The sequence below is a fragment of the Tupaia chinensis genome, unplaced genomic scaffold (assembly GCF_000334495.1).
Source record: "Tupaia chinensis unplaced genomic scaffold, TupChi_1.0 Scaffold000273_1, whole genome shotgun sequence".
Classification (NCBI taxonomy): domain Eukaryota; kingdom Metazoa; phylum Chordata; class Mammalia; order Scandentia; family Tupaiidae; genus Tupaia; species Tupaia belangeri.
In genome coordinates, this window is record NW_006159755.1 from 1,720,261 (window position 1) to 1,744,603 (window position 24,343).

At 52.2% G+C, this 24,343-nt stretch overlaps 1 protein-coding gene and 1 long non-coding RNA gene across 4 annotated transcripts in view; one reads left to right on the top strand and one right to left on the bottom strand.

Annotated features, from left to right (window-relative positions):
- The window catches only part of EHD1 (EH domain containing 1), a 44,200-nt gene extending 32,754 nt beyond the window's left edge, over positions 1 to 11,446 (bottom strand). The window contains exons 1-3 of one of the 2 annotated variants that reach the window (XM_006149853.3): positions 11,376 to 11,446; positions 9,792 to 10,217; positions 5,563 to 5,660 (exon numbers count right to left, since the gene is read on the bottom strand). In XM_006149853.3, coding sequence (XP_006149915.1) covers positions 5,563 to 5,660; positions 9,792 to 10,216 — 523 coding nt within the window. In that variant the 5' untranslated portion in view covers position 10,217; positions 11,376 to 11,446. Of the gene's footprint in view, positions 1 to 5,562; positions 5,661 to 9,791; positions 10,240 to 11,375 lie in introns of both variants that reach the window. The other variant, XM_006149854.3, reaches the window with a different exon arrangement.
- LOC102470570 (uncharacterized) lies at positions 10,714 to 20,928 on the top strand. Of its 2 annotated transcripts, XR_334729.1 has the most exons (4): positions 10,714 to 10,953; positions 11,379 to 11,455; positions 11,861 to 12,002; positions 20,897 to 20,928. It is a non-coding gene; the product is annotated as an uncharacterized LOC102470570 (long non-coding RNA). The 2 variants fall into 2 exon arrangements; XR_001370456.1 differs by lacking the exon at positions 20,897 to 20,928 and having other exon boundaries at positions 11,861 to 13,520.
- Positions 20,929 to 24,343: the final 3,415 nt, after the last annotated feature.

Below are 24,343 nucleotides of genomic sequence, written 5' to 3' on the forward strand. Positions count from 1 at the left end.
TGGAGGCCGCTAGCTGAGCAAAGCCTGAAGCTGGCCGGCCCAGAGGTCCTGCGATCTGAAGGGAAACCCCGGCTGGGTCAGTGCTGTGCGGAGGATCCTCCTTAGGATGTTACTAAGTGACTCCTCCCAGAGTCTTTATTATTAATCAGCTGACGTTTGTTGAACACCTAACTATACCAGGCACCAAGGTGAGAGCTTAACCCTGTAAATTCCCGTAAGCTGCAGCAATAACCCTATGGTTCAGGACACAGACTATTAAGGATCAGGACGGCTCCCAAGTGAGGATGGAGCCTGGGCACCTCAGACAGTAGGTAGGTAGGCAAGTGAGAACCAAGATCAGCCTCCCTCATCGGGGCTCCTCAGACAGTGAGTGCGTTGGGGGTGGATGGGGCGGGCACTGTCACGATAGAAACAGGACACAGGGTCGGGGCTCCTCAGACAGTGTGTCGGGGGTGGATGGGACGGGCACTGTCACGATAGAAACAGGACACAGGGGAAAGGATACCAGACTGCTGTCCAGAGGTTCAGAGCTTAGGTCCTTCTGTGGACTCAGAGTCTGGACTGCCCGGAGTACTGCACGGCCACCCCGCTAGCTCACGTTTTCGCCTGCTCCAAGCTCTCTGTCCCATCACCTTCACACCAAACCACCCTGTCAGCTGCATGTGCAGTTCGAGAACGGCTCCTGCCTGGTTCGGATCCTAGTGCTGACACATGCTAGCCCGTGTGTGACCTAGGGTTGATCACTTCCCTGTCCGAAGCCTCTGCTTCCTCATCCGGAAGGCAGCGGTTTCCTCAGTTGTGACACCAAGAGCCCACTGATATGGCAGTGGGCTCAAAGCCGAGCACAAAGCTGGCCATGTTTTGCAACTTCCATGGGGGAGGAACTGAGGCACAACAGTTCCAGCTCAGCTCACAGTGGCACTGCGGGAGGTGAACAGGCCAGGCCCCCGGAATACGTCTCCTGCCGCTGTTGTGGGGAGCCCCACTCCCAGGCACTGCGCTGACCATGCAGGTGACCGGCAGCCCCAGAAGCCAGGGCGCCAGTCCCACGAGGCCCCAGCTGCCCTTTGGAATGCCCTTATCAGTCACACGGGCAGCACTCGAGAATGAATGCTGCCCCACAGGTCACCTTCCCTACCCGGCTGACACAGGAGAATGTTATCTGTAAAGTCACTCAGGGGCCCGGCCCAGCAGGGATGTACTGGCAGAGCCACCGCCCGGGAAGCTGGAAGTCACACGAGAAGCCCAGGTTGGGTTTGTGGGCCAACCGGAACATGCCGGGCACGGCTGCGTGAGCTATGCTGGGGCAGGAGGACCGTGACACAGACAGACCCCGCCAAAAACACATATCTGTCTCTCCCCCTTTCTCCATCTCTTCCTCCCTACTCCAGATCCCACATGGCACCTGAGGTTCCACTCCCTGGCCAGGTCAACCTGACACATGCTGGGCACACACTGCCTTCTCTTAAAAGGGAAAAAAAAAGTCACCCAGACGATCAGCAGATCTCGTCTCTGAAGCAATTCTCAGGGGTCCCTGCAGAGCTGGGCTTCATCCTGACTGCTCTGGCTTCCACTGGCCCCTACCTTATCTTCCCAGACAGCATTTCCTACACACATTAGGGACCACACGGAAAAGGGAAAAAGTCAGGAGGGGCCAGGCAGATGGAGGTGGGAAGTGAAGTAAATGTAATTAGCAACTCGAACGCTCATCGACCTCACAGGGACGTTCTGTTTCCAGGGAACGAGGCTGGCAGATGCGGAGCTGCTTGGATTTGCCCAGGCCCCATGTGCTCGGTCGGCCTATCTTTCCATGAGGGAAACACCTGCTTTCCATGCTGCCGGACCAGGGAGCCTGGACGCACTGCCCTGCCCTGCCCTGACTTCCTTTGTTGGACAGGCCCACATGCAGGACTGATGGGCAGGGTCTCCCAGAAGGAGAGTCACTCCTCCCGCACTAACCTAGCGACTACCACCCTGGAGCCCCAAAGCAACACACCCAAGGGGTACCAAGTGATGGTCTTTCCCTTGCTGAGAAAAGACTTGAGGCCAAACGTCAGCTGGAAAACTTTTAGTAAATACAATTCGTGTCTATGGGCTATGGAGGGAAATTAACAGCCGGCTCAAATCGGTCTGATCTCTGGCTATTTCCCAACAGGAAGACCCTCCTCTGCCTAGGGCAGTGAGCTCATCTTTAGGCCACACTTCTCATTCCTGCCCATGATGTGGCACAGAGGTCACCCTGGACTCCAGGGTGGCCTGGCTGCCCCAAGACCCAGAGAAGCACAGGCAGCTCAGGGCGGGGCAGAGCTCCAGCAGCGAGCCTTGGTGTCCCCTGCCGGCCTGCTCCTCCATGTGCCACCTGCACAGACAACTGAGGCCCCCCACCTGCCCCTAGTCCAACACACTGTCTGCTGATTCCCTCATTGTGGAGGGGCCACTTGAAGCACCATCTTGTGCCTGTCCCAGAGAAAGCAAGTTTAGATCTGAATGGAAGGAGGCAGAGGTGGGGGACACGGCCCAGCAGCAAGCCCAGGATTCCCAGCACGTGGAGACATCCAGTGTAAGCTGCTAGCCCGCTGCGCTTGGGGGACACATCAAAGACGGCCCAGCAGGGCACTTCACGACATCAATGGAAAGAACGGTTTATTTTTAATGACAGTGTGCATGAGAGGGAGAGAGACAAAGTGGGGGTAGTCCTCACAGGGTACTTTCCTTTCCCCAGCCTTCCAGCTCCTCATAATTCTGGGTACTCATGCACATGCCCTGTGTTTTTGGGCAGACTTGGGGATCCGAGCCCAAGGCCAGCCACGTGGCTTCCAGTACTGTGGTCCAGTGTACTGCAGACAGTGCCACCAGGGTGGGCTGCAAAGGGCTGTTTCTGAGTTCCTGTTTATGAGGCGAGAGGGGCACAAGAACCCTAAATCTCTTCCTTCCTTCACCCTAAGCCCAGCTCGGAAGACTACACTGAGCAGTGGCCTGCTGTCAAGATAAGCTTCCTATGAGCCACTGTCCCTTATCCAAGGCTGTGCACACACCAGTGGACCTGGTGGCTCCTCTCTTATCTGATGGCTCCAGACAAAAGTGCCCCTTTGGCCTGCTTCTCCAGGTCATCAAAAAGATAACTCTAGGGCCCCAAACAAAGGCCTTCCAGAGTACCTCAGCCTTGGAGGCTAACTGGGAATAAACTCCCTCTTTGGTTCCCCCTCTCTCTTTTTAAATTTACCAGAGAGTATGTACACTCGCAGGACAGAGACAGAGAGAGAGAGAGAAAGAGAGAGAGAGAGAGAGAAGCCCCTCACCCCGGGTATGGCCATGCCACGATCCCTTCTCCTCCATTCTCCTCTTAGGATTTTGGGCGTATACGCACCTGGCACATTTCTCAAGGTGCTGAGTCTGGGATCCAGCTGCCTTAACCACCTCGCCACGGGCTACGCGTGCTTCTCTTTGTAAGAGCAACTTACTCTGGCCTGACTCTGTACTGTGGTGACACACTGCTCAAGACAGGCCAGGTTCCACGTGGCACCTGAGGTTCCAATCCCTGGCCAGGTCAACCTGAACACGCTGGGCACACACACAAGTGCCCAGAATCTGACAGGCTGGGGGAATGGAGGGTGCTCTTCTCTCTCTCAGGCAAGTACATCTACCATGAATAAAGAGAAAAGACTAATAAAAAAAGAGCAAATGACTCAGATTTTCTGAACTTGTTTTGGCAGGTGACAGGGCTCTGCTCATCAGGTATCTTAAAAGCTGCAACAAGGAGGGGCCAGCAGATGTTGCAGCAGTTATGTTGCTGGACTTACCACATGGCTTACCGCAGTTCGAGCCCTAGACCTGGTGGCTTGAAAGTCACGCCAGGCAGTTGTGTGTGCCAGCGTGCTCAAGATCCCAGGAGGAGAATGGAGGAGAAGGAACTGCGGTGTGGTCATCACCCCGTGGGGGGGTGGGGGGATTTTCCACTTTCCCTTTCACTGCCTCTGTTTCTTCTCAATGGCTAAAAAAAAAAAAAAAAAAAAAAAAAACTCTAAAAAAAATAGCTGCAACAATAATAGCAGTAAGAAAGATAAAAACTGACCCTCGCTCTTCTAGAAAAGGGTCCCCAAATCCAGTCCCTTGAAATCCTAGGAGTATTAGACCAGCCCTCAAGTCTTAAGGGAGCCAGATCCCATGTGGCTGTCAGGTTCGAGTCCTCGCACCAGCAGGCTGAAGAACATGCCAGGTGTGCGTGTGTGTGCCCCAAATCCTGACAGGATGGAAAAATGGAGGAAAAGGGGATTGTGGTATGACCACACCCACTGGGCTTTCTCCCTCTCTCTCCCTTGCTCTCTTTCTCTCTCGAGAGCACACGTGCCCTCAAGCAATGAACAAAAAAAGACTTAAATAATTTTTCTAAAAATCCTAGGAACATCGTTATCACTAGAGATGAGTGAACCTACAAGCTGCACCGGCTGCTTTCATACCAGATCAGAGATAGGGCAGGTACAGTATGCTCTGATGCAACTCCCCATTGGCAGGGCCCAGGAGGGTGTCCCTCCAGCCACAGCAGAAAGAGGCATGTGTACCCCAAGCCCTGGCTTCAACTGCAAGACTCACCACATGGGCAGCCCAGAGGGAAAGGGACACAGGAAAGATTTGCAAGTTAATGATAAACAAATCTGGTCAACGGTCCTCAACCCTCCCTCCACCCCCTTTCAACCTGATCTTATTTCACTTTCACATCTGTAGCTGAAGCTATGGACTCTACCGTTCGCCTACCTGCCCTCTCGCTCCTCCCAGAGAGCATTCGGGTCCAAGGTGCCCCACTCTTCCACCGAAAGGCGCAGTGGCAGAAACACGACCCAGTTCAGACTCTTCCTGAAGCAGAGAAGCTTGGCAAAATCTAGGTAGGTATTTACACAACTGTGAGGGGCCTAGCACTCTAATGTACAACAGGAAAACCTCACTCCACACATGGCACCCAGGGAGACTGCTAGCTATGAACATCTAAAATAAAGTGTAAAGTTTTAATTTCCACGTGCATGTGCATGAATGGAGAAAGAGCGAGACAGAGGAAAAGAGAAAAAGAGAGCGAAAATGTGCATAGGCAAAGTATCCTTTTCAGAAACTTAGAAACAATAACAAGTGGACAATGAGCCTCAGGGGCTGAGGGCTCCTTCAGCGTCAGCAATAACCCGGAGCACAGGTACTGAGCAATTCCTTGAAACCTCCTCGACCTAAGAGCATGGCTGAGGCTTGTCTCCCAATCCTGCTATTTCCAGCATGCCCCAGGGGTTCGATGACGCTGAGCAAAATTGGCTACTTGTCACCTGAGCACAGGGAGTCAAGGAGAAAACGCCTCCTGCCTGCTCAGTGCACAAGGCGCTGTGGAGATAAGGCTGACGGTAAATGGGTTTTCACGCGGACAAAAATGTGTTCTCACTTGGACACTTAAAAAAATAAAAAACAGAAAAAACAGCCTGGGGCTGCAAGAAAGCTGGGAGGCAGCCTCTGGTCCAGGTCACAGACATCAGACAGGAGTGGTGTGATGACACCGAGTGCCCTGGGCTGTGGCCAGGGCCTGCTTACCTCTGCTGATGCGCTGCTTCTCCCCAGACAGGATCCCGGGCGTGTCGATGATGCTGATGCTGTCGAGGACTGGGTTGGGCAACTGGGCACACATGAACCTGCACGAGGGCAAGAGCCAGGCAGAATCAAGACAAAGCTGGCACTGCTCAGAGGCAACGACAGGGCTTTCCACGCTCCTCTTTCTCCACCTCAGGCTTCCTTTCCAGAAGAGCAAGAAACTTATAGGGGTTTTCCTATCATCTTAGTTTCCAGAAGTGACCAGCAAATTGTACACATTTTCTTAACTGGGAACACAACCAGAGGCTCAAACTGACCCACGTCAGCACTTCTCTCACGCTTGCTTTTCCCCCAGTGTGTGAGAGTTCAACTTACAAGTTGCTGACCTGTTAGTGAAAAAAGTTGTTTTTAAAATATTGCCAGAGGGCCACGAAGGCATGGAGAAAAACAGAGAAAGAGAGAAAATAAGAAAGCATGCCCCATGGGGAATGGCCACAATGTAACCCCTTCTCATTTCTCCTTTCAGGATTTTGGGCGCACACACACACACACACACACATACGTGTGGCATGTTTTTCAAGCTGCAGGGTCAGAGACTCGAACCACACACTCGATTATATGGGATCCAGCTGCCTTAACCACCACAGCACAAAGTGACGTTAGTGAAAACTGCTTGAGCCTAGGTCACCCCATTCCAGCTCAAAAGGGAAACACTGGAACCTTGGAATTGCATATTAAAAGTCCCACATCCCAAGGAGAGCTGGTTGCTGCCTACTGCTGCTAGGGCCAACCAACCCCTTGCACCCAGCTGCTTGGGTGAAGGCACTATGGCTACCACTGAAAGCTGGGGGACCATGAGGGCTGGCTGATGATGGGGCCAGGAAGTACAGTCACATCATCCCCTGATAGTCAAAGACAAAGAAGACCAAAGCTGGGGTCCAGCAGAAGGTGTAATGGCTACATCACTGGACTCCCATATAGTCAACTGCAGTTCGAGTCCCGGACCCAGTGGCTTAAACTCACGCCGGGCACATGTGTGTGCGTGCCCAAAATCCTGAGAGAAGAATGGAGGAGAAGGCATTGAGGCATGGTCATCCCCCCTGGGGAGTGATTTCTCACTTTCTGTCTCTGTCTCTGTCTTTCTGGCGAGCACATGCCATATAGCAAAAACCTCTTAAAACAAAACAAAACAAAAAGAATGAGCGAAGCTGTGGAGAGGCCGGCCTGGGCAAGCAGTAGCTGTGTGCCCCTGAATTCCAAACTGAGCTTAGAACAGCCTAGATCAGCAAGGGGCTGTCTCAACTGATAACAGGGGTTCTTTACTGGACAGAGAAAAGGCTCCATTTAAAACTTCTCTGAAAAACTGGGAACCAGCAGTTAGCGTAATGGCTATGTCCCTGGACTCCCACGTAGTCAACCGCGGTTCGTGTCCCGGACCCGGTGGCTTAAAACTCACGCCGGGCGCGCGTGCGTGCGTGCCCAAGATCCCGAGAGGAGAATGGAGGAAAAGGGATTGCGGCGTGACCATCCCCCCTGGGGGGTGATTTCTCGCTTTCTGTCTCTATGTCTCTCTCTGTCTGTCTGGCGAGCGCACGCGCCCTACAGTGAAAATCTCTCCAAAAAAAAAAAAAAAACTTCTTTGAAAAAGATACTGCGAGCAAAGAAAATGTTGACCCAGTGTTTGCAGGACACAAGCCTAAAGTTGCCTTTCCCACAGGTGGAGGGGTGGGGACACTAGTTGATCAGCTTCTCCTTTTGGCCCATCCCCCAAGGGACCAGTGGCTGACAGACTGGGGACAGCTGGCAGGGTGAGAGGTGCTGTCTAAGAGTGCAACAGAGCAAAAGCTGCGGAGCTGCAGGGCCGACGCACCTGGGCTCCGTCCTCACTAGAGCCACAGCCCGGTGTTGTCAACGACAGCATGCCAGGCCCGGCCCCGTGAGGAAAGGGAGTCACTGGAAAGACCACAGAGGAGGATCTGAAACAGAATGGGCTCTGAGAAGTAACATCCAGGAAAACGTCCTGCCACCAAGCCTGGGGAAGGAGTTAACATCTGTAGGACTCCCAAAGGAGCCCCCCCCCTCCCGCCCCCTTGCAAAGCCCAGGGGCGTGGCCCGAAACGAGAAAGGGAGCGGGCAGTGAGGATGCTTCCGACCCCATCGACTCGCCAGCAGGGACGCACAGATTTCATCTCGCCCCACAGCTGGACAGTCCAGTTATGCAACGGGAGTTTTCGTGAGCTACCCTTCGAACACCCTGACTGCGCCCTGCCTCAGTCTGTCTGTTCCATCTGATTGTCTTCTCAGCAGCCACCCAGGGGAAGAGGCCGGAAAGTCCAGTTCATGACTCAATGGCTCTCTTGAAGAGTGCTGGGAGGGGCTGTGTCAGCCAGAGAAAAGCCCCCTTTGTTGTGCCCTCCCTGGCTGGGCGGCACTCCGTGCACTACACATCCTGACACAGCTCAGGGCCTCGGCTCTGGCTCAGGCCCCTTTGAGCAGGGCCACCAGCCTTTGGGACCCCTGGAAGTGAGGTGGCGGCAATGAAGGAAATAAGTGTGGTTCTTGGATTCCCGGCTATCAAAGGCCCTGTGCTCTTCTCTTCTGGCAGAAGCAGCAGTGGGCAGCAACTGGCTGCACATGGGCCAGACAGCCAGCACTGCATTAGCCTAAGGGGTGGCCCTGACGAATCAGCTGGGGCCCCCGGCCTCAGTATGCTCACCGATCTCAAGGTGAGGGTGGCCGAGATGGTGAGAAAGATCCCTCAGCTCTGAAACTCTAGGCTTTCAAGTCCAGAAAACGGGTTGTGTGCTCTATTTCTCCTTCCTAAAAAGGTCTGCCCTTATGACCAAAGCTAGGAAGACCTCGGGAGAGCAGAGGGAGTGGCAGCGATCCTTCCTGCAGCTTCACAGAGCTGTGTGTGGAAGCAGAGACCTGATGCCCAGACATCTCAGCAGAGCAGCCAAACTTTCCACAAGATCGAACGGCTCCCTATCTTCAGGCTGAGGCTGCAAACACGATACCCTCAGAAGAAGGCTCAAGGTGAAGAGGAGCCTTAGCCCAGAGCACTTGACTCAGCCTGGCCCAGACAGACACACTCGCCATCAGCTAGAAACCAAGACAGGCTACGTGCCTGCAAGAGGCAGACAGCCACTGTTCACGTTCAGCTCTGTGGCTGGGCAGGCCTGGTCCCTGGCTCAGCTCTGGGTCAGGCAGGCCCACCCCAGGCTGGATGGTGTCTGGAAGGAATGTGGTCATGTGGGTGGAGACCTGGAAGGCAGGACTCAAAGATTCCTTCCTGGGCTCTTCCCCTGACACAGACTTTGAAAGGCATGCGGAGTCACTCCTTGAATGGGGGGGTGGCTAAGAGCAGAGTCAGTCTAAAGGCCTTGGTAAGTCTCTTGGGGGGCTGGAGCAGGGATGCCTTGAGTTCCTTTGGAGAAAAGTGAGCTTGGGCTTCTACAACTTAATGAGGCGGCTGCTGTTTCATTCATAGCTTGGTGAGACCTAGAATCCTGGTTACTCTCATTAGGAGCAAGCAGATTTCACCCATGTAGCTGGGGAAACTGAGGCCTAAGTAGGTTAGGAGCTTTCTGTAGGGTTCGTAGAGGAACTCTGGGCCCAAATCTCATTCCAGGGCTCCCAGTGTCCTCCTTAAGGGAGCACTGACCCTTTGAGAGCTACCTTTGGGAGAAGTTTTCAAAACCCATTTGTCCCCTGCCTCCCTGGAGCTACCCCATAGTAACCAGATCCTCTCTATCCCTCCTACACAAAATCGCAAGTCCCAAGGGAGATGGAGTAACACTATACCACGCCAGCAAAGGGTATGGCTAAAAGTTCCTGCGTGTTTTCTCACAGAGCCCAAGAACCAGTCCCCTGAAGAAAGGAAGGGTTAAAGGGTTGATCTGAATGAATTAGGTGCGTCCAGTTAGAGGAAGAGGGTGGAGAAGACAGCAACGACTCACTTTCCTAACGCAGCCCCCCCACCCACTCACCCCCGTTCTAAGGCAAGTGGGACTGGGCTGCACCCGGGGGCGGGGGGAGGTTGAGTTAAACTAATAACTTGTTAAATTCTGGGGACGACAGATACCAGGAGAGCCGACTTCGCCCAGTCCCAGACCCCAAGGTGGGCTCCCGTCCCAGGGAGTGGTTGCTGAGAATCTTGCTGGAGCCTCGAAGACAAAGGATGGCAGGGGCCTGGAATGCCCCTCTCGCCCGCGGGGGGTAGGGGTGAATACCTGTTGAGGAAGGCGTTACCGAAGGCGTTGAGCTTGCGAAAGGGGCGCCGCGGGTCGACGACGAGCGCGTTGCCGGGCACCACGCCCTCGGTGGGGCCGTGCATGACCGCAATGAAGGAGTCGGTGGTGGGCTCGGGCCCGATGCGCATCCCCGGGAAGTCCTGCTCGATCAGGTGTCGGATGAAGGTGGTCTTGCCCGTGCTGTACTGGCCCACCAGGAGCACCATGGGCTTGTTGTCGAAGTCAGCGTCCTCCAGCGCGGGCGAGTGGAACTCGTGGAAGCGGTAGTGCTCCTCCAGGGGCAGCAGCTTCTGCGCGTACAGCTGCCGTAGCCCTTCGAACACCTGCCGTACCCCTTCGGCCACCGTCTGGAAGAGCTCCGGCTCCTTCTTGCGGCGGGCATCCTTGCTGACCCAGCTGAACATTCTGCCGGAGACCGAGTTGGCTGCTGCAGGGCAGACCCGCGGCTGAGAGCGAGGCGAGAGCTCGGAGCCGAGGCGGGGCCCGGCCGGCCGGCGGAGGGCGGCGGGGCAGTGGCAGCGGGGCAGGGGGCGGAGAGCGGCCCACACTGCGCAGGCGCACAGCACAACCCGCAGAGGCGCCCTCTGCCGAGTGGAGCGCGCCTCACCGTGAGCCCTTTATAGTGTCGGACCTGGGTTCCCGCGCGCCGCCGCGGCCGCGGGGACAGCGAGGCATTGAGAGAGGGAGGAGGAACCCCGCCTGGCCCCGCCCCCAGGTGCGTGCCACGTCCTCCCCTCCCCCGCCTCCCATTGGCTAATTCCAAATCTCGCGAGTTGTTAGCCGGGTGCCTTGGCGACCGCACCTGTTTTACCCGCCCCTCGCGGGGAGGCTCGCGGAAGTGCTGCGGTTAGAAAAGCGCGATGCTGGTGTCGGGTACCGGGAGATCTCTGGCCCGGTGCGCCTTCCGGCACCCGTGGACGCCCCCAACCCTCCAGATGGTTCCGCGAGACAACTAGTTGGAGACCGTAGCTCACTACGCGCCCACCCACAGTTCCCTTAGTGAACCAGCCTTCCAGCGGCTCGGAGTCCCCAGAAAGCCCCCTGGGGGCTGCGGCGCCTCCTAGTCTGTCCCCGTCTTCTCTGACTCACACTCTCAGCCCTTCGTTTTTTGTGTTTTGAGAGAGGGAGACAGAAGAGTAGAGTAAGCGGCGGGGGAGGAGGTGCGAGGGGATTCAAAGTGGAGCTGGAGATTACTGTAGAAAAATGGGGAAAGGAGACATGGAGAGAAAATCCGACGGGCGGCAGGAGCCCTGAGCTCCTCTCGGGCCAGTGGGGCAGGGACTGGAAGATGGCACAAGCGGTGGAGGAGAAGAGGTCTCCCCCAGAGGGCCTGCAACTGGCAGGGCAGGAGGGGCCAAAGAGGAAGTTGAGGCGCTCTGATCACTTGGGTTTTGAGGAAGTGAAGTCGGAAATTCCCTATATGGAAAAAGAGGGAAATGTGGGGCAACAAAGAAATCTTGTGGGAACTTAGGGGAAATTAAAAAACCCAAATACTTCCTCTTTTAGGGTCACTATTAGTTATCATCTTTTACTCTGACCTATGCCCTACCCTACCCCCCTTACCAGTTCCTGGCTGTTCCGTGGAGCTCAATCTCCTGCCATCCTCCTTGGTCACACACAGACTCCCTTGGCTGTCCAGGATGGTGAGAATCAGTGACTGATGTCAGAGCTTTGGGGACTGTGATTGTTAGGTAACCAGTGTCAGGACATCGAGGTGTGGGTGGGGAGCCTGAGGGCTCTTGGAGAGATTTCAAATGCACATCGGCGGACCTGGTCTGTGACCTGGTAGTTAAGGCAGCCAGATCCCACGTGGCCCACTACCTTGTTTTGAGTCCCAGGCTTGGCTACTTGAGAAACATACGGGTGTGAGTGCGTGCGTGCCCAAAATCCTAGAAGGAGGGAGAGATGGAGGAAGGACTGTAGTGTGACCATTCCTCATAAAGAGTGCTTTGTCTTTGGACCCCCATCTCTCTGTCTCTTTGGTGAATACATGTGCCCTCTAGCCAAAAGAAACTCAGGAACTTAAAAGCCTCCTGCCTGATTTCTAGCTTCTGAGAGTCGTGCAAGTGTGGATGCTTGGGCGCCTGCATCAAGGAAGAAAGCGGGTTGAAGGGCTAAGAAAACAGAGGTGGGAACTGGAACCTGAGAATAAAGGGCGCTGAGCCAGACAAAGACCAAAGATGGCAAGAGGTGAAGCTTGCTCACCCATCCCTTGCAGAATGGGGCCGCTACCGTCTATGGGAATAAATAATGTTGATTAGATTGATTCTCTTGTTCCCTAACCATTGGAAAGCAGATGAGTAATTGCAGCCCTTCCTGTGACCTAAGGTCCCTGAGTTAGCCCTTTCATTTGGGATTTCATTAGCATTCTTTTCATCAGCCATGGTAAAGCATAGAAGTCACAGGCCTTTTTTTTTTCTATTGTCCTCAAAAGAGAATATTGAGGCCCCTGCAGGCAGAGGCTGCCACCAGCAGCTGCGTGTCAATTGGTGACCAGGCGCCTCTGGCAGGCCCAGTCCAGACTTCCTGGGTCAGCCTCAGAAGCCAAAGGATTTGCCTCCTACACAGATATGAGGGACCCACCCCGGAGATGCAATTGCCGGGCTGGTCCAGGGAAGGGCCCGGGGCAGAGGATCCTAAATGAGGTGGTTGTTCAGTGGTCTGAAGGAGGCTACATGGAGCTCCGTCCGTAGGAGCACTCAGTTGACCCGCCATGGTTTCCACATCTCCCCAGAGCCCTATGTGCTGGGAAAACCCAGCCCCAGAAAGCTGAAAACAACAAAATGTTCCTGGGTTATTTATAACTGAAAACCAGACCCTGTTGTTATGTATGGCCGCTCCACTTTCTCCAAAGAGCTTACAAGATGAGAGGAAGGGCTCTCTCTCACTCTGGTGAGGATAAAGGGACCAGGAATTGGTTCCCCCAGACGTATGGAGTTGTCACCCAGGTCTTGAGCAACGTCCTTCTCTTGTAATGTCCCAGATTGTGAAAGTCTGGGACATTTTCTTTGTAAGTTTTGAGCAGGGCACTTTCTGTTTGGTGGGAAAATTTCGTGAAACATGAATGAAACATTTCACTTTTGGTTTCTCTATTGTTTCACTTTTTGCCCTTCCACCCCGGTCCCCAGCAGATTGACACAAAGTTCAGATATTTTCCTTTTATCTCAGAAACCATGCCCATCCTCTGCTTTTTGGGGTGCCTGTGGGTGTCTTCAGAGAACAAGGAGGTCTCCTGCTGCCTCATTTTCCCTCAAAACGGTCTGCTCAGTTCTATAATGGTCATATCTAGGGAAGTATCTTACAGGGTCCCTAAAGACAACTTAAAAAAGAGTTTTTAATCCAAATATGGCATATGAATCAGTCTGGGAAAAGCCACAACCCATAGGTTTCTCCCTGGGATGAGGAGTGAGTGGTTCACCCTTTCCACTGAGAAAGTTTGTGTTTAAGCACAGATTTTTGTTCTGGTAGTCATGAGATTTGGCCAACAGCTTTGTTTTGCCAAAGAAAGGTCAGTTGCTTGGCACACAGGAGTCTCCAATGCTGGCCAGAAGGGCATCCTCTCCACACCACAAGGCTTCTCTCGAGATAGCAGTAACCATGGCCCATGGATGTTGGAGTTGAAGGTGACAGTGTCAAGATCTTAGCTGAATGGCTGGCCGTGTGGCCTAGTGGTTAAGGGAGTCAGATCCCAAAAGACCAACTGAGGTCCAATCCCAGGCCTATGGCTTCAAAAACATGCCAGGCATATGTGCATGTGTGGCCCAAACCTGACAGGATGGAGAGATGGAAGAGAAAGGATTGTGGGATGACCACACTCCATTGGAGGTGCTTTCTCTGTCTCTGTCTCTCTGTGGAGAACACTCATGCCCTCTGGCAATTAAAAAAAAATCTTAGCTGATTCCAAATCCCACTGAGAAAAAGCCGGAGGCCCCAGGATGCTCTGTGACTTGCTTAAGATGGCCCAGGTCAGAAGAGACGCTGGGCCTGCAAATCCTCACACTGCTCTTTCCACAATGACCTCACCACATGAAATGCAATCAGGCATGTGGAAGCGCAGAGGAAGAGGGCTTCAGGAGCTCCTCTCCCAGCTGCAGACTGGTTGAGCTCTCTGCCTCGAAGTCCATCAGCCTTCTGCTGATGCAGCCTCTGCTCTGCTGCCTGGGGTCGGCCTGCGCCTTGCCCAGTATGACATGCACATACGACTGCACGGTGCTTTGGTTAACTGAGTCTTAGGGTCCTCCGAGCCCCTGTGATGAAACTATAGTTCAACTGCTGGGTTAGAGGAGGCCACCCACTGCTGGGCTTCTAAATATGTGTGTCTGTCCCCCTGGCCTCTGGCCCTAGCTCGCAGGGGCTGCTGAGGCAAGGACTGCAGCTGGGTGTTTACCCAGAGCCCCGGCACCATCTGGCCCTGTCTGGGGCTCCAGACTTTTGCTGTGGACAGACTGCACACAGGACCCTACAGGAAGTGGTTTCTTATTTGGTACATGAGCGATTTTTTTTTTTTTTGAGAGAGAGCAAGGGAGAGAAAAAGTGAGAAATCACTCCCCAGGGGAGATGACTACCCACAATCCCCTCTCCTCCAGTCCTTTGGGCACATGTGGCAGTCCGGCCCCCTACTCTGTCAGCAGTCTCTTTCACACTCATTTGGCCCAGTCGGGACTTATCTCACCTTCTTCATCCTGCCCTCAAGTACAGGCAATGGTGTGGGGTCACCTGAAAGGGACCTGGAAGCTAGAGTCTCCACCAAGGCCTTTTACCCCACTCCATGCTCACGCCCAGAAGTGCGTGTTGAGCTGTCATGAAGGCAGCTACTCAGAGACAGGATCAGGCCTCCCTTTTCTGCTCATCCAGCCTGGCCCTTGGTTCTATCCCCCCTTCCAAATAAAAAACACTTCTCTTGCCTGTTTTTGGCTTGTTTTTGTCATAAGGTGCATGTACTTGCTGCAGAGAGACAGAGACAGTGAGAGGGAAAGTGAGAAATTATTTCCTGGGGTGATGGCCATACCACAGTTCCTTCTCCTCCATTCTTGTCCTGGGAGTTTGGGCATGCACTTACACATGCCCGGCATGAGTTTCAAGTCACTGTCTGGGACTCGAACCGAGGCTGGTCTTGTGGGAGTTCAGCATCTTAACTACCACATCACCTGATGGTTCCCCAATGGGGTTGTGTTGTGGCATTTTGATGCATGATGGTAGAAGACTAAGACTACAGCTATCGATTTGTCTTTTGGTCATTCCCAAGTCACTCGGTAGGCAGCACCTGGCAGCCATTCGACAGGGGACTGGAGGGGATGGTGGGAAACTAAAGGGGCCCTGGAGTGCGAAAAATTGAGAAGGAAGACTTTGTGCAGTGTGACCTCGTTTCACACAGGCATGCGCACGCGTGTGCACGCGCACAGACGTTCTTAACTGGGAATACTTATGCTCTCCAGGGAAAATTTGGCAATTGGCAATGTCTGGAGACGTTCCTCGTGGTCACAACTTGGTGACTAGAGGGTAGAGTGCAGGGGTACTGCTAACCACCCAGCAATGCACAGGTCAGCCCCACAACAGGGACCTGTCAAGCCCCGAATGTCAATAGGACAGAAGTTGGGGGGCCGGCGGATGGTATGGTGGTTATGGTGGGGGGCTCCCACCTTTTTTTTTTTTTTGGCTGTGGGGCACGTGTGCTTGCTGGAGAGACACAGAGACAGAAAGCAAGAAATCACCCCCCAGGGAGGATGGCCACATTACAATCTCTGCTCCATTCTCCTCTTGGGATCTTGGGCACACATGCACATGTGCCTAGCATGTTTTAAGCTGCCAGGTCCTGGACTCAAACCGCAGTCGACTATGTGGGAATCCAGTGATGTAACCATTACGCCAACTGAACAGTTTGAGTCCTGGCCCTGGTGACTTGAAAAACATACCAGGCACACGTATGTGTGTGCCCAAAATCCCGAGGACACCAAAGAAGAGATTGTGGTGTGGTCATTCCCCTTGGGGGGTGCTTTCTTGCTTTCCCTCTCCCTGTCTGTCACTCTGTCTCTCTCCAGCAAGCACACGTGCCCCACAGCCAAAAAAAAAAAAAAAGGACAAAAAAAAAAGGTATAAGTTGAGACCTCCTGATACACACACACACACACACACACACACACACTCACTCACACTCACACCATGTGCTGCCAGCCACTCCTGAGAAGCAGCACAGCATAAGGGCAAAATGCATGGACACGGAACAGACCGTTCAGGTTCAAGTCCTACTAACTGTGTGACCTTTAGCAAGTCACAAGGTCTCTGAGACCAGCCATGACATGGAAGATGACACAGTACCCGCCTCACAGAACTAATTGAGTTAACGAGCACAGAGAATGGAGACTAGCAACGGCAGCTGGTTCACCTGATTCCCGGAAATGTCCGTAGACTAGCCCTGCGTCGTGGTAGCTGAAGCAATTTTTATTCACTTTTTCTTTCTTTTCCTTTTCCTTTCTCTTTCTCTCTTTCTTTCCCTTTTTTCTTTCCTTTTTTCTTTGCTATAAGGTGCATGCAGTCGCTGGAGAGACAGAGAGACAGAGACAGAAAGCAAGAAATCACCCTCTAGGGAGGATAGCCATACTACAATCCCTTCTCCTCCATTCTCCTCTTGGGATCTTGGGCACACATGCACATGTGCCCAGCATGCTTTAAGCTGCCAGGTCCTGGACTCAATCCGCAGTCAATTATGTGGGAATCCGGCGATGTAACCATTCCGCCATCTGCTGGTCCATTTTATTCACTTTTTTATACTGTCCTGCCTTTTTTTTTTTTTTTTTTAAGAATCGTTTATTTTTATTTATTTACTTACTTTTTAGGTTTTTTGTATGTTTGTTTGTTTTTTGCCATAGGACATGTGTGCTTGCTGGAGAGAGACACACACAGAGAGAGAGAGAGACCGTGAGAGGGAAAGTGAGAAATCACCCCACAGGGAGGATAGTCACGCTGCAATTCCTTTTCCTCCATTCTCCTGGGATTTTGGGGCATGCAAGCACATGGCATCATTTTTTAAAACCATCAGGTCTATGACTTGAACTGTGGTCAGCTGACCTCTGTTATTTTTTAATTTGACCAGGGAGAGAGAGAAAGGAAAAGTGAGAAAGCAAGCTGCCAGGTCCAGGACTCAAACCGGCCATGTAGTAGTTCAATGCCTTCACCATGCTCTTGCTCGCTACATCCAACTTTTTAAAATTATTTATTTAATCTTATTATTATTTAAAAATTTGCTATAGGGCACATTTTCTCACCAGAGAGAGATAGAAAGAAGAGAAAGTGAGGAAGCAAGCCTCCAAGTCTGGGACTTGAACCATAGTCTGCCATGTGGGAGTCCAGCCCCTTAATCACCATGCCACCTGCTGCTCCCCAACTTTTTTTTTTCAGAGGTTTTTACTATAGGGCGCGTGAGCTCGTCAGAAAGACGGAGAGAGATAGAGAGAGACAGAAAGTGAGAAATCACCCCCCGGGGGGATGGCCACGCCGCAATCCCTTCTCTTCCAGTTTCCTCTTGAGATCTTGGACACGCACGCACACATTCCCAGAGTGAGTTTAAGCCACCAGGTCCGGGACCCGAACCACAGTTGACTACTTGGGTGTCCGGCGACACAGCCATTATGCCATCTGCTGGTCCCACCCCCCAACTTTTAAGTAATAGACATATTTGACATTTTGTTTTATTATTTCATTTGTCTTTATGTATTTATTTTAATTTGACCAGAGAGGGACAGAGAGAGAGAGAGAGAGGGAAGATGAGAAAACAAGCCACCAGGTCCAGGACTTGAACCATGGTTGGCCATGTGGGAGTCCAGCAACCTTAACCACCACGCCACCTGCCAGCCCCCATATATGACGTTTTAACTAAGGGAAAAGGGAGATAAAAGATGAGGGGCACTTGTTTCTCACTCTCCCTTTCTCTGTGTCTCTCTGCTCAAATTAAATACAAAATAATAAATAAAATTAAATAATTGTTTTTAGAAAAAGATGAGAGACATTCTATAAAACACCTGATCTAGGGGATGGCAGGTGGTGTGGTGCTTAAGGTGCTGGACTCCCACATGTCTGACTGTGGTTCGAGTCTCAGACCTGGCAGCTTGCTTTCTCACTTTCCCTCTTTCTGCCTCTCTCTCACTCTGCCCCCCTCTGGTCAAATTAAAATAGATAAATAAATAAAATTAAGTAAAAAAATTCTTTAATAAAAAAAAAAAAAAAAACACCTTATCTGTGCTCTGAAAAATGTCAAGGTCTTGGGACCAGCAGACGGCATAATGGTTACATCGCTGAACTCCCATGTAGTTGACCATGATGCGAGTCCTGCACTTGGCAGCTTAAAACTCACGCCGGTATGTGCACCTGGGTGCCCAAGATCCTGAGAGGAGAACGGAGAAGGAATTGCAGTGTGGCCACCCCCCGGGGGGTGATTTCTTGTGTTTTGTCTGTCTGTCTCTCTGGCGAGCTCATACGCCTATAGCAAAAATATCTCTTTAAAAAAAAAAAAGTCAAAGTCTTGAAAAACACTTGAAAAAAAGCTGAAGATGGTTCCAGATTAAAGATTGAAGGGAACCAGCAGTTAGCGTAATGGCTATGTCGCTGGACTCCCACGTAGACGACCGCGGTTCACATCCCGGACCCGGTGGCTTAAAACTCATGCTGGGCGCGTGTGCGTGCGTGCCCAGGATCCAGAGAGGAGAATGGAGGAGAAGGGATTGCAGTGTGACCGTCCCCCCTGGGGTGTGATTTCTCGCTTTCTGTCTCTATGTCTCTCTCTATCTGTCTGGCGAGTGCACGCGCCCTATAGCAAAAACCTCACCAAAAAAAAAAAAAAAAAAAGAAGATTGAAGAGCCCTCAATGAAATGAGAAGCGTGATCCCGGTTGATTAGGATGATCAGTGACATTTGGAAGTGGACTGCATTATAGAGACATGCATTGCGTCACTGTCACCAGGCTTACATTTGGTAACTGTGTTGTGGTTGTGTAAGAGATGTCTTTCTTTTTAAGAGACACATGTTGAAATATTTGAGGGTGAAGGGTCATGGCCTATGTAACTTACTTGCCAATGATTCAGAACGTATTTGTGAATATGAGTGTGTGTATATCTGAGAGCAGGGCGTGGGAGGAAGTGAATATAGGAAACTGTTTTGGTTTTTTTTGTTGGGGGGGTGAGGTTTTTGTTATAGGGTACATGTGCTCACCAGAAAGACAGAGAGAGACACAAAGCGAGAAATCGCTCCCCAGAGGGGATGGCCATGCCACAATCCCTTCTCCTCTATTTTCCCCTCAGGATCTTGGGCACACATGCACATGTGCCCAGCGTGAGGTTTAAGTCACTGGGTCTGGGACTCAAACCGCAGTCGCCTACATGAGAGTCCAGCGACATAGCCATTATGCCAACTGCTGGTCCCGGAAAACTGTTAACTATTGAACAGTTAACACAGTAAAGTATATATGGGTGTTAACTGTACTTTTCTGAACATCTCATACTTGTAAACAAGAAAACCAGGGCTGGGACCAGCAGAGGGTGTAATGGTTATGTTGTTGGACTCCCACATAGTGGACTGTGGTTCGAGTCCCTGACCCAGTGACTTAAACCTCACGCTGGGCACATGTGCATGTGTGCCCAAGATCCTGAGGGGAAAATAGAGGAGAAGGGATTGAGGCATGGCCATCTCTCTATGGGGAGGGAATGTTCCACTTTCTGTCTCTCTGTCTCTCTGTCATTTCAGCGAGTGCATGCACCCTATAGCAAAAATCTCTCTCTCTAAAAAAGGTCAAGAAAGGACCAGCAGTTAGCGTAATGGCCATGTCACTGGACTCCCACGTAGTCGACCGCGGTTCGAGTCCCGGACCTGGTGGCTTAAACTCACGCTAGGCGCATGTGTGTGCATGCCCAAGATCCCAAGAGGAGAATGGAGGAGAAGGGATTGCAGTGTGGCCATCCCCCCTGGGGGGTGATTTCTCGCTGTCTCTCTGTCTCTGTCTGTCTGGCGAGTGCACGCGCCCTATAGCAAAAACCTCTCCAAAAAAAAAAAAAAGTTAAGCAGGTGGTGTGGTGATTAAGGCACTAGATCTCACATGGCCAACTGTGCAGTTAGAATCCCCAACCTGGAGGCCCGAAAACAGGCTGGACATGTGTGCCTGTATCCCCAAAATCCCAAGAGGAGAATGAAAGAAAAGGGATTGTGGCATGGCTATCCCCCCAGGAGGTGAGTTCTCACTTTCCGTCTTTCTCTTTGTCTCTCTCCTATGAGCTTTTTATTTATTTATTTTTTTGAGAGTTTATCTTTTTTTTTTTTCAGGGCTCGTGCACTAGCCAGAAAGAGAGAGAGAGAGACAGAAACAGAAAGAGAGAAATCAAAAATGGGGGGATGGCCACGCCACAATCCCTTCTCCTCCATTCTCCTCTCGGGATCTTGGGCACACACGCACACGTGCCCAGCATGAGTTTAAGCCACTGGGTCCAGGACTTGAACTGTGGTCGACTACATGGGAGTTCAGCAACATAGCCTTTATGCTAACTGCTGGTCCTGAGCTTTTAAGCCCTATGGCAAAAATCTTAAAAAAAAATAAAGACAGACAGGACCAGCAGATGACGTAATGGTTACGTGGCTGGACTCCCACGTAGTTGACCTTGGCTCGAGTCCTGGCGGCTTAAAAACACACCAGGCACGTGTGTATTCATGCTCAAAATCCCCAGAGGAGAATGGAAAAGGAATTGTGGGCTGGCTATTCCCCCAGGGGTGATTTTTCACTTTCTGTCTCTCTGTCTCTGCTTCTGGGATGAGCACACATGCCCTATAGCAAAAATCTCTCTCTAAAAAAAAAAAAAAAAAAAAAGAGGAAGAAGAAGAAGAAAGAAAAACAAGCCAGCTGCATGGCCTAGTGCTTAAGGAGAGTCAGATCCCCATGACTGACTGCAGTTCCTGTCCTGAATCTAGCAGCTTGACAATCACACCGCTTGTGTGTTTATGCCTGCCCCAAATCTTGGCAGGATGGAGAGGTGGAGAGCAGACTGTGGCGAGCACAGTCTCCATGGGGCATGCTTTCTCACTGTCCCCCTCTGTCTCTTTCTCTCTAGTCAGAACATGCGCTCTCTGGCAACTAAAAACAAGAAAGAAAGAAACAGAAAGAAGAAAGAGAAGAAATTAAAGAAAAAAAGAGAGAGAAAGAAAGAAGAAAGAAAAAAAGAAGAGAGAGAGAGAGAAAGCAAGCAAAAGGAAGAAACAAGAAAGTCAAAGAAACAAAAGGCTTATCCGGGTCTCCCTCCTGGCACCAGGTGGCCCGGTCCATCCCAGTGACCCAGCAGCCTCCCTTCTAGAGAAGGACTTGTGTTCTGGATATGTGCATTGCAATACTCATAGCAGTATTTTGTATAATCCCAAACTGGGGGAGGGAGGGCCAGAGTCCATTTATACCAAAAGGGAAAACAAATTATATTATATCCATACAGTGGGACACTGCAGAGTGATAGAAAGCTCCAGCAGCCACGTGGAGACTCAGGTAGACACAGGGCCACAATTGCGTTTATGTAAACTACAAACCCAGGCAAAATGGGCTCATAGTATTTGGGGCTGCGTAGGTGGGTGGGCAGCTAACTACAGAGGCAGGTGAGGGCTTGATCACCGTCAAGGTCAGGGGCGTGCTGACCTGGGGCCTGGAAGGACACGTAGGGAGGCTCTGCAGTGTAGGGAGGCTCTGCAGTGCCCAGTGTTCTCTTGCTTGACTTGAGTGGCTGTCACACAGGGACTCACTGAATAATTACACGAATATACATGACATGTTTACGCTTTTTGCATGTACTGCAATAACAGTCCCATCAGGACCCCTACTTTGGGGGAGGCTAGCGCTGAGCGCCTGGAGCTGCCACCTGGGGAGTGCTGGCCAGGGCACGCTCTGGGCTGGGCAGTAGTGCCTGGCTGGGTACAGCTGGAGGTGCTGCCGGGACTGGCTTCTGCAGCAGTGAGGTCGGGGGAAGCAGGCTGGGCCCAGCTTGGAAGGGAGGTCCTGGGCGCCCCCTGGTGGTGACTGCAGGGAGTATTGCTTGCCCAAGAGTGAGCTGCTTCCAGGCCCCCCTTGCCCTCTTGTCCTTTTCTGTATTTTTGTCCTAGGCATTCCTTCCCCCCTCAGGGCTTATGACCTGGTCTTCACCTCAGCAGAAGCCGAACGCCAATGCACCTCTCCCAGGTGCACTTCCCGACCGCTCCTTCCCCGTCAGGAGCACAGCTCCCACGTACTCTCAGGACGCTTCGTCAGCATCGCTGTTTCACCTGCGCCTGCCTCACCTGTGTGCGGCGGTGACGATGGTGATGAAGACAGCCGCTGGCCTCCTCAGCCTGCCGGCACCGGCACCGTGCTCACTCCCCCACGTGTCCCCATGTGGTCATTCTTTTGGCAAGCATTTATTAAGGACCTCAGCACCCGGTTCCTGGGCCCACCACCGAGGAGACAGAGTCAGTGGCCGCCACTCCCAGGGGTTCCCAGGAGGTGGGGGAAAGAGCCAGGTGGTGATGGGGTGGGATGGGGGCTCCAACAGAGGCCAAGGGGCAGCACGGGGCCAGTGGGTGGGGCAGGTGGGCAAGCGGACTCCAGGGACACAGGCATGTGTCCTAGAGGAAGTGACCCCTGGGCAGGTCTTAAGGAAGTAGGGGTGAGACCAGGTTAGGGGGAGTGTGGGGGGATGTGGGCCCTGGGCTACGGGTCTGGAGGTCAAGAAGTCCCAACACCGGGACCAGCAGTTAGCGTAATGGCTATGTCGCTGGACTTCCATGTAGTTGACTGCGGTTCGTGTCCCGGACCCGGTGGCTTAAAACTCACACCAGGCGCATGTGCATGCCCAAGATCCCGAGCGGAGAATGGAGAAGAAGGAATTGCAGTGTGGCCATCCCCCCGGGGGTTTATTTCTCGCTTTCTGTCTCTCTGTCTTTCTGGCGAGTGCACGTGCCCTATAGCAAAAACCTCTCCTAAAAAGGCAAAAAAATAAAATAAAAAAAGAAGAGAAAATCTAAAATTATGACAAAATGTTTGGTTATTCTGAAATACCTTATATAAGATGGTTTAGCCTTTTAGGGAGCTACAGCTGAAAGGTCTTAAACTATACCCACAGGGGCCAGCATGTGGCAGGGTGGTTAAGGCACTGAATTCCCACATGATCAACTGCAATTCAAGACATGGACCTGGCAGCTTGAAAATCACTCCAGGGGGCAGAAGCAAGTGAGCAGCAAACCAAGGCCAGAGACTACCTTAGAAGCTGTGCGCTCATTTCCTCAGCTCCAGGTACCACTCCCTCTTACTTTCAACTTCCACCCTGCCATTCTTCTTGGTTCCTGCGTGGCAGAAGTAGTGAGTGAACCAAGGCCAGAGACTGCCTTGGAACCTTCACTCTTTATCATGTGTTATAGACTTCATAGTTTTCTGAAGTACGTGCTGCAACCCATACTTTCTTTCTCAGTTGAAACCCTGCAGCTCAGCCCGAGGTGCATCTGTTCTCTAGAATTTAGGAGGTATCTGGAACATCCAGTCCTAGCAACAAAGCTGCAGGTTACAGAGTGAGGGTCAAGGAGACAGGTCTTCAAAGAGATGGCAGATGAGAAAAAAGCCTCTCAAAAAAAAAAAAAAGAAAAAAAGAAGTCAAAACACCCAAAGTATCCTGTATCCCACGCAGCTGGGGTAGGGCCACCAGGCCAGGGAGGATGAGTAACTGGACTTTGCTCTCAAGGTGTCTGAGACCAGCGGGAAGATGATGAGTGCCCAGAGCGCCTTAATTCCCTGCAGAATGAGATAAGGGTGGCAGAGAGGGCCAGGAGCCCCGGGCCCTGGCGGGGAGGAGCGGGTACTGCAGGATCATGGGAGGCTCTGCAGGAAGAGCTGTGAGAACCCGGCCTCAGCAGAGACAGACGGGGTCCGGGGTCCCGGCACTTGGAGCAGCCAGGACAGTGTAAGTGAAGCCACCTGTAGGAAGGGTCAAGGGATGGTGTCCTAGGGACCAGAGCGGGAGACCAGATGTTCATTGAGAGGAAGGCCAGCTTACTCTGTGACTTTAGCAAGTGCCCCTCCCGCGCTGAGCCTGTCCCCTCTGAGACTGAGAACCTTGCAAACAGGATGAGGACAGTACCTCGCAAGGTCGCCAACAGCATTCTAGGTGATGTATGCAAGTGCCCGGCACACAGAAAGCGCGCAGTAACCAGTTCCTGTCATTAGGAAATTTGGACTTTATTCTAGGTCTGTGTTTTCAATTTAAACATTTTTATTTTTTAGCAGCACAAATCTTTTTATTTAAATGAAAATATCCCCAGCACCTTCCTGTATAAGAAAGAGTTGAGGGACCAGCAGTTAGCGTAATGGCTATGTCACTGGACTCCCATGTAGTTGACTGTGGTTCGAGTCCCGGACCCATGGCTTAAACTCACGCCAGGTACATGTGCGTGCGTGCCCAAGATCCTGAGAGGAGAATGGAGGAGAAGGGATTGCGGCATGGCCATCCTCCCTGGGCAGTGATTTCTCGCTTTCTGTCTCTCTCTCTTTCTGA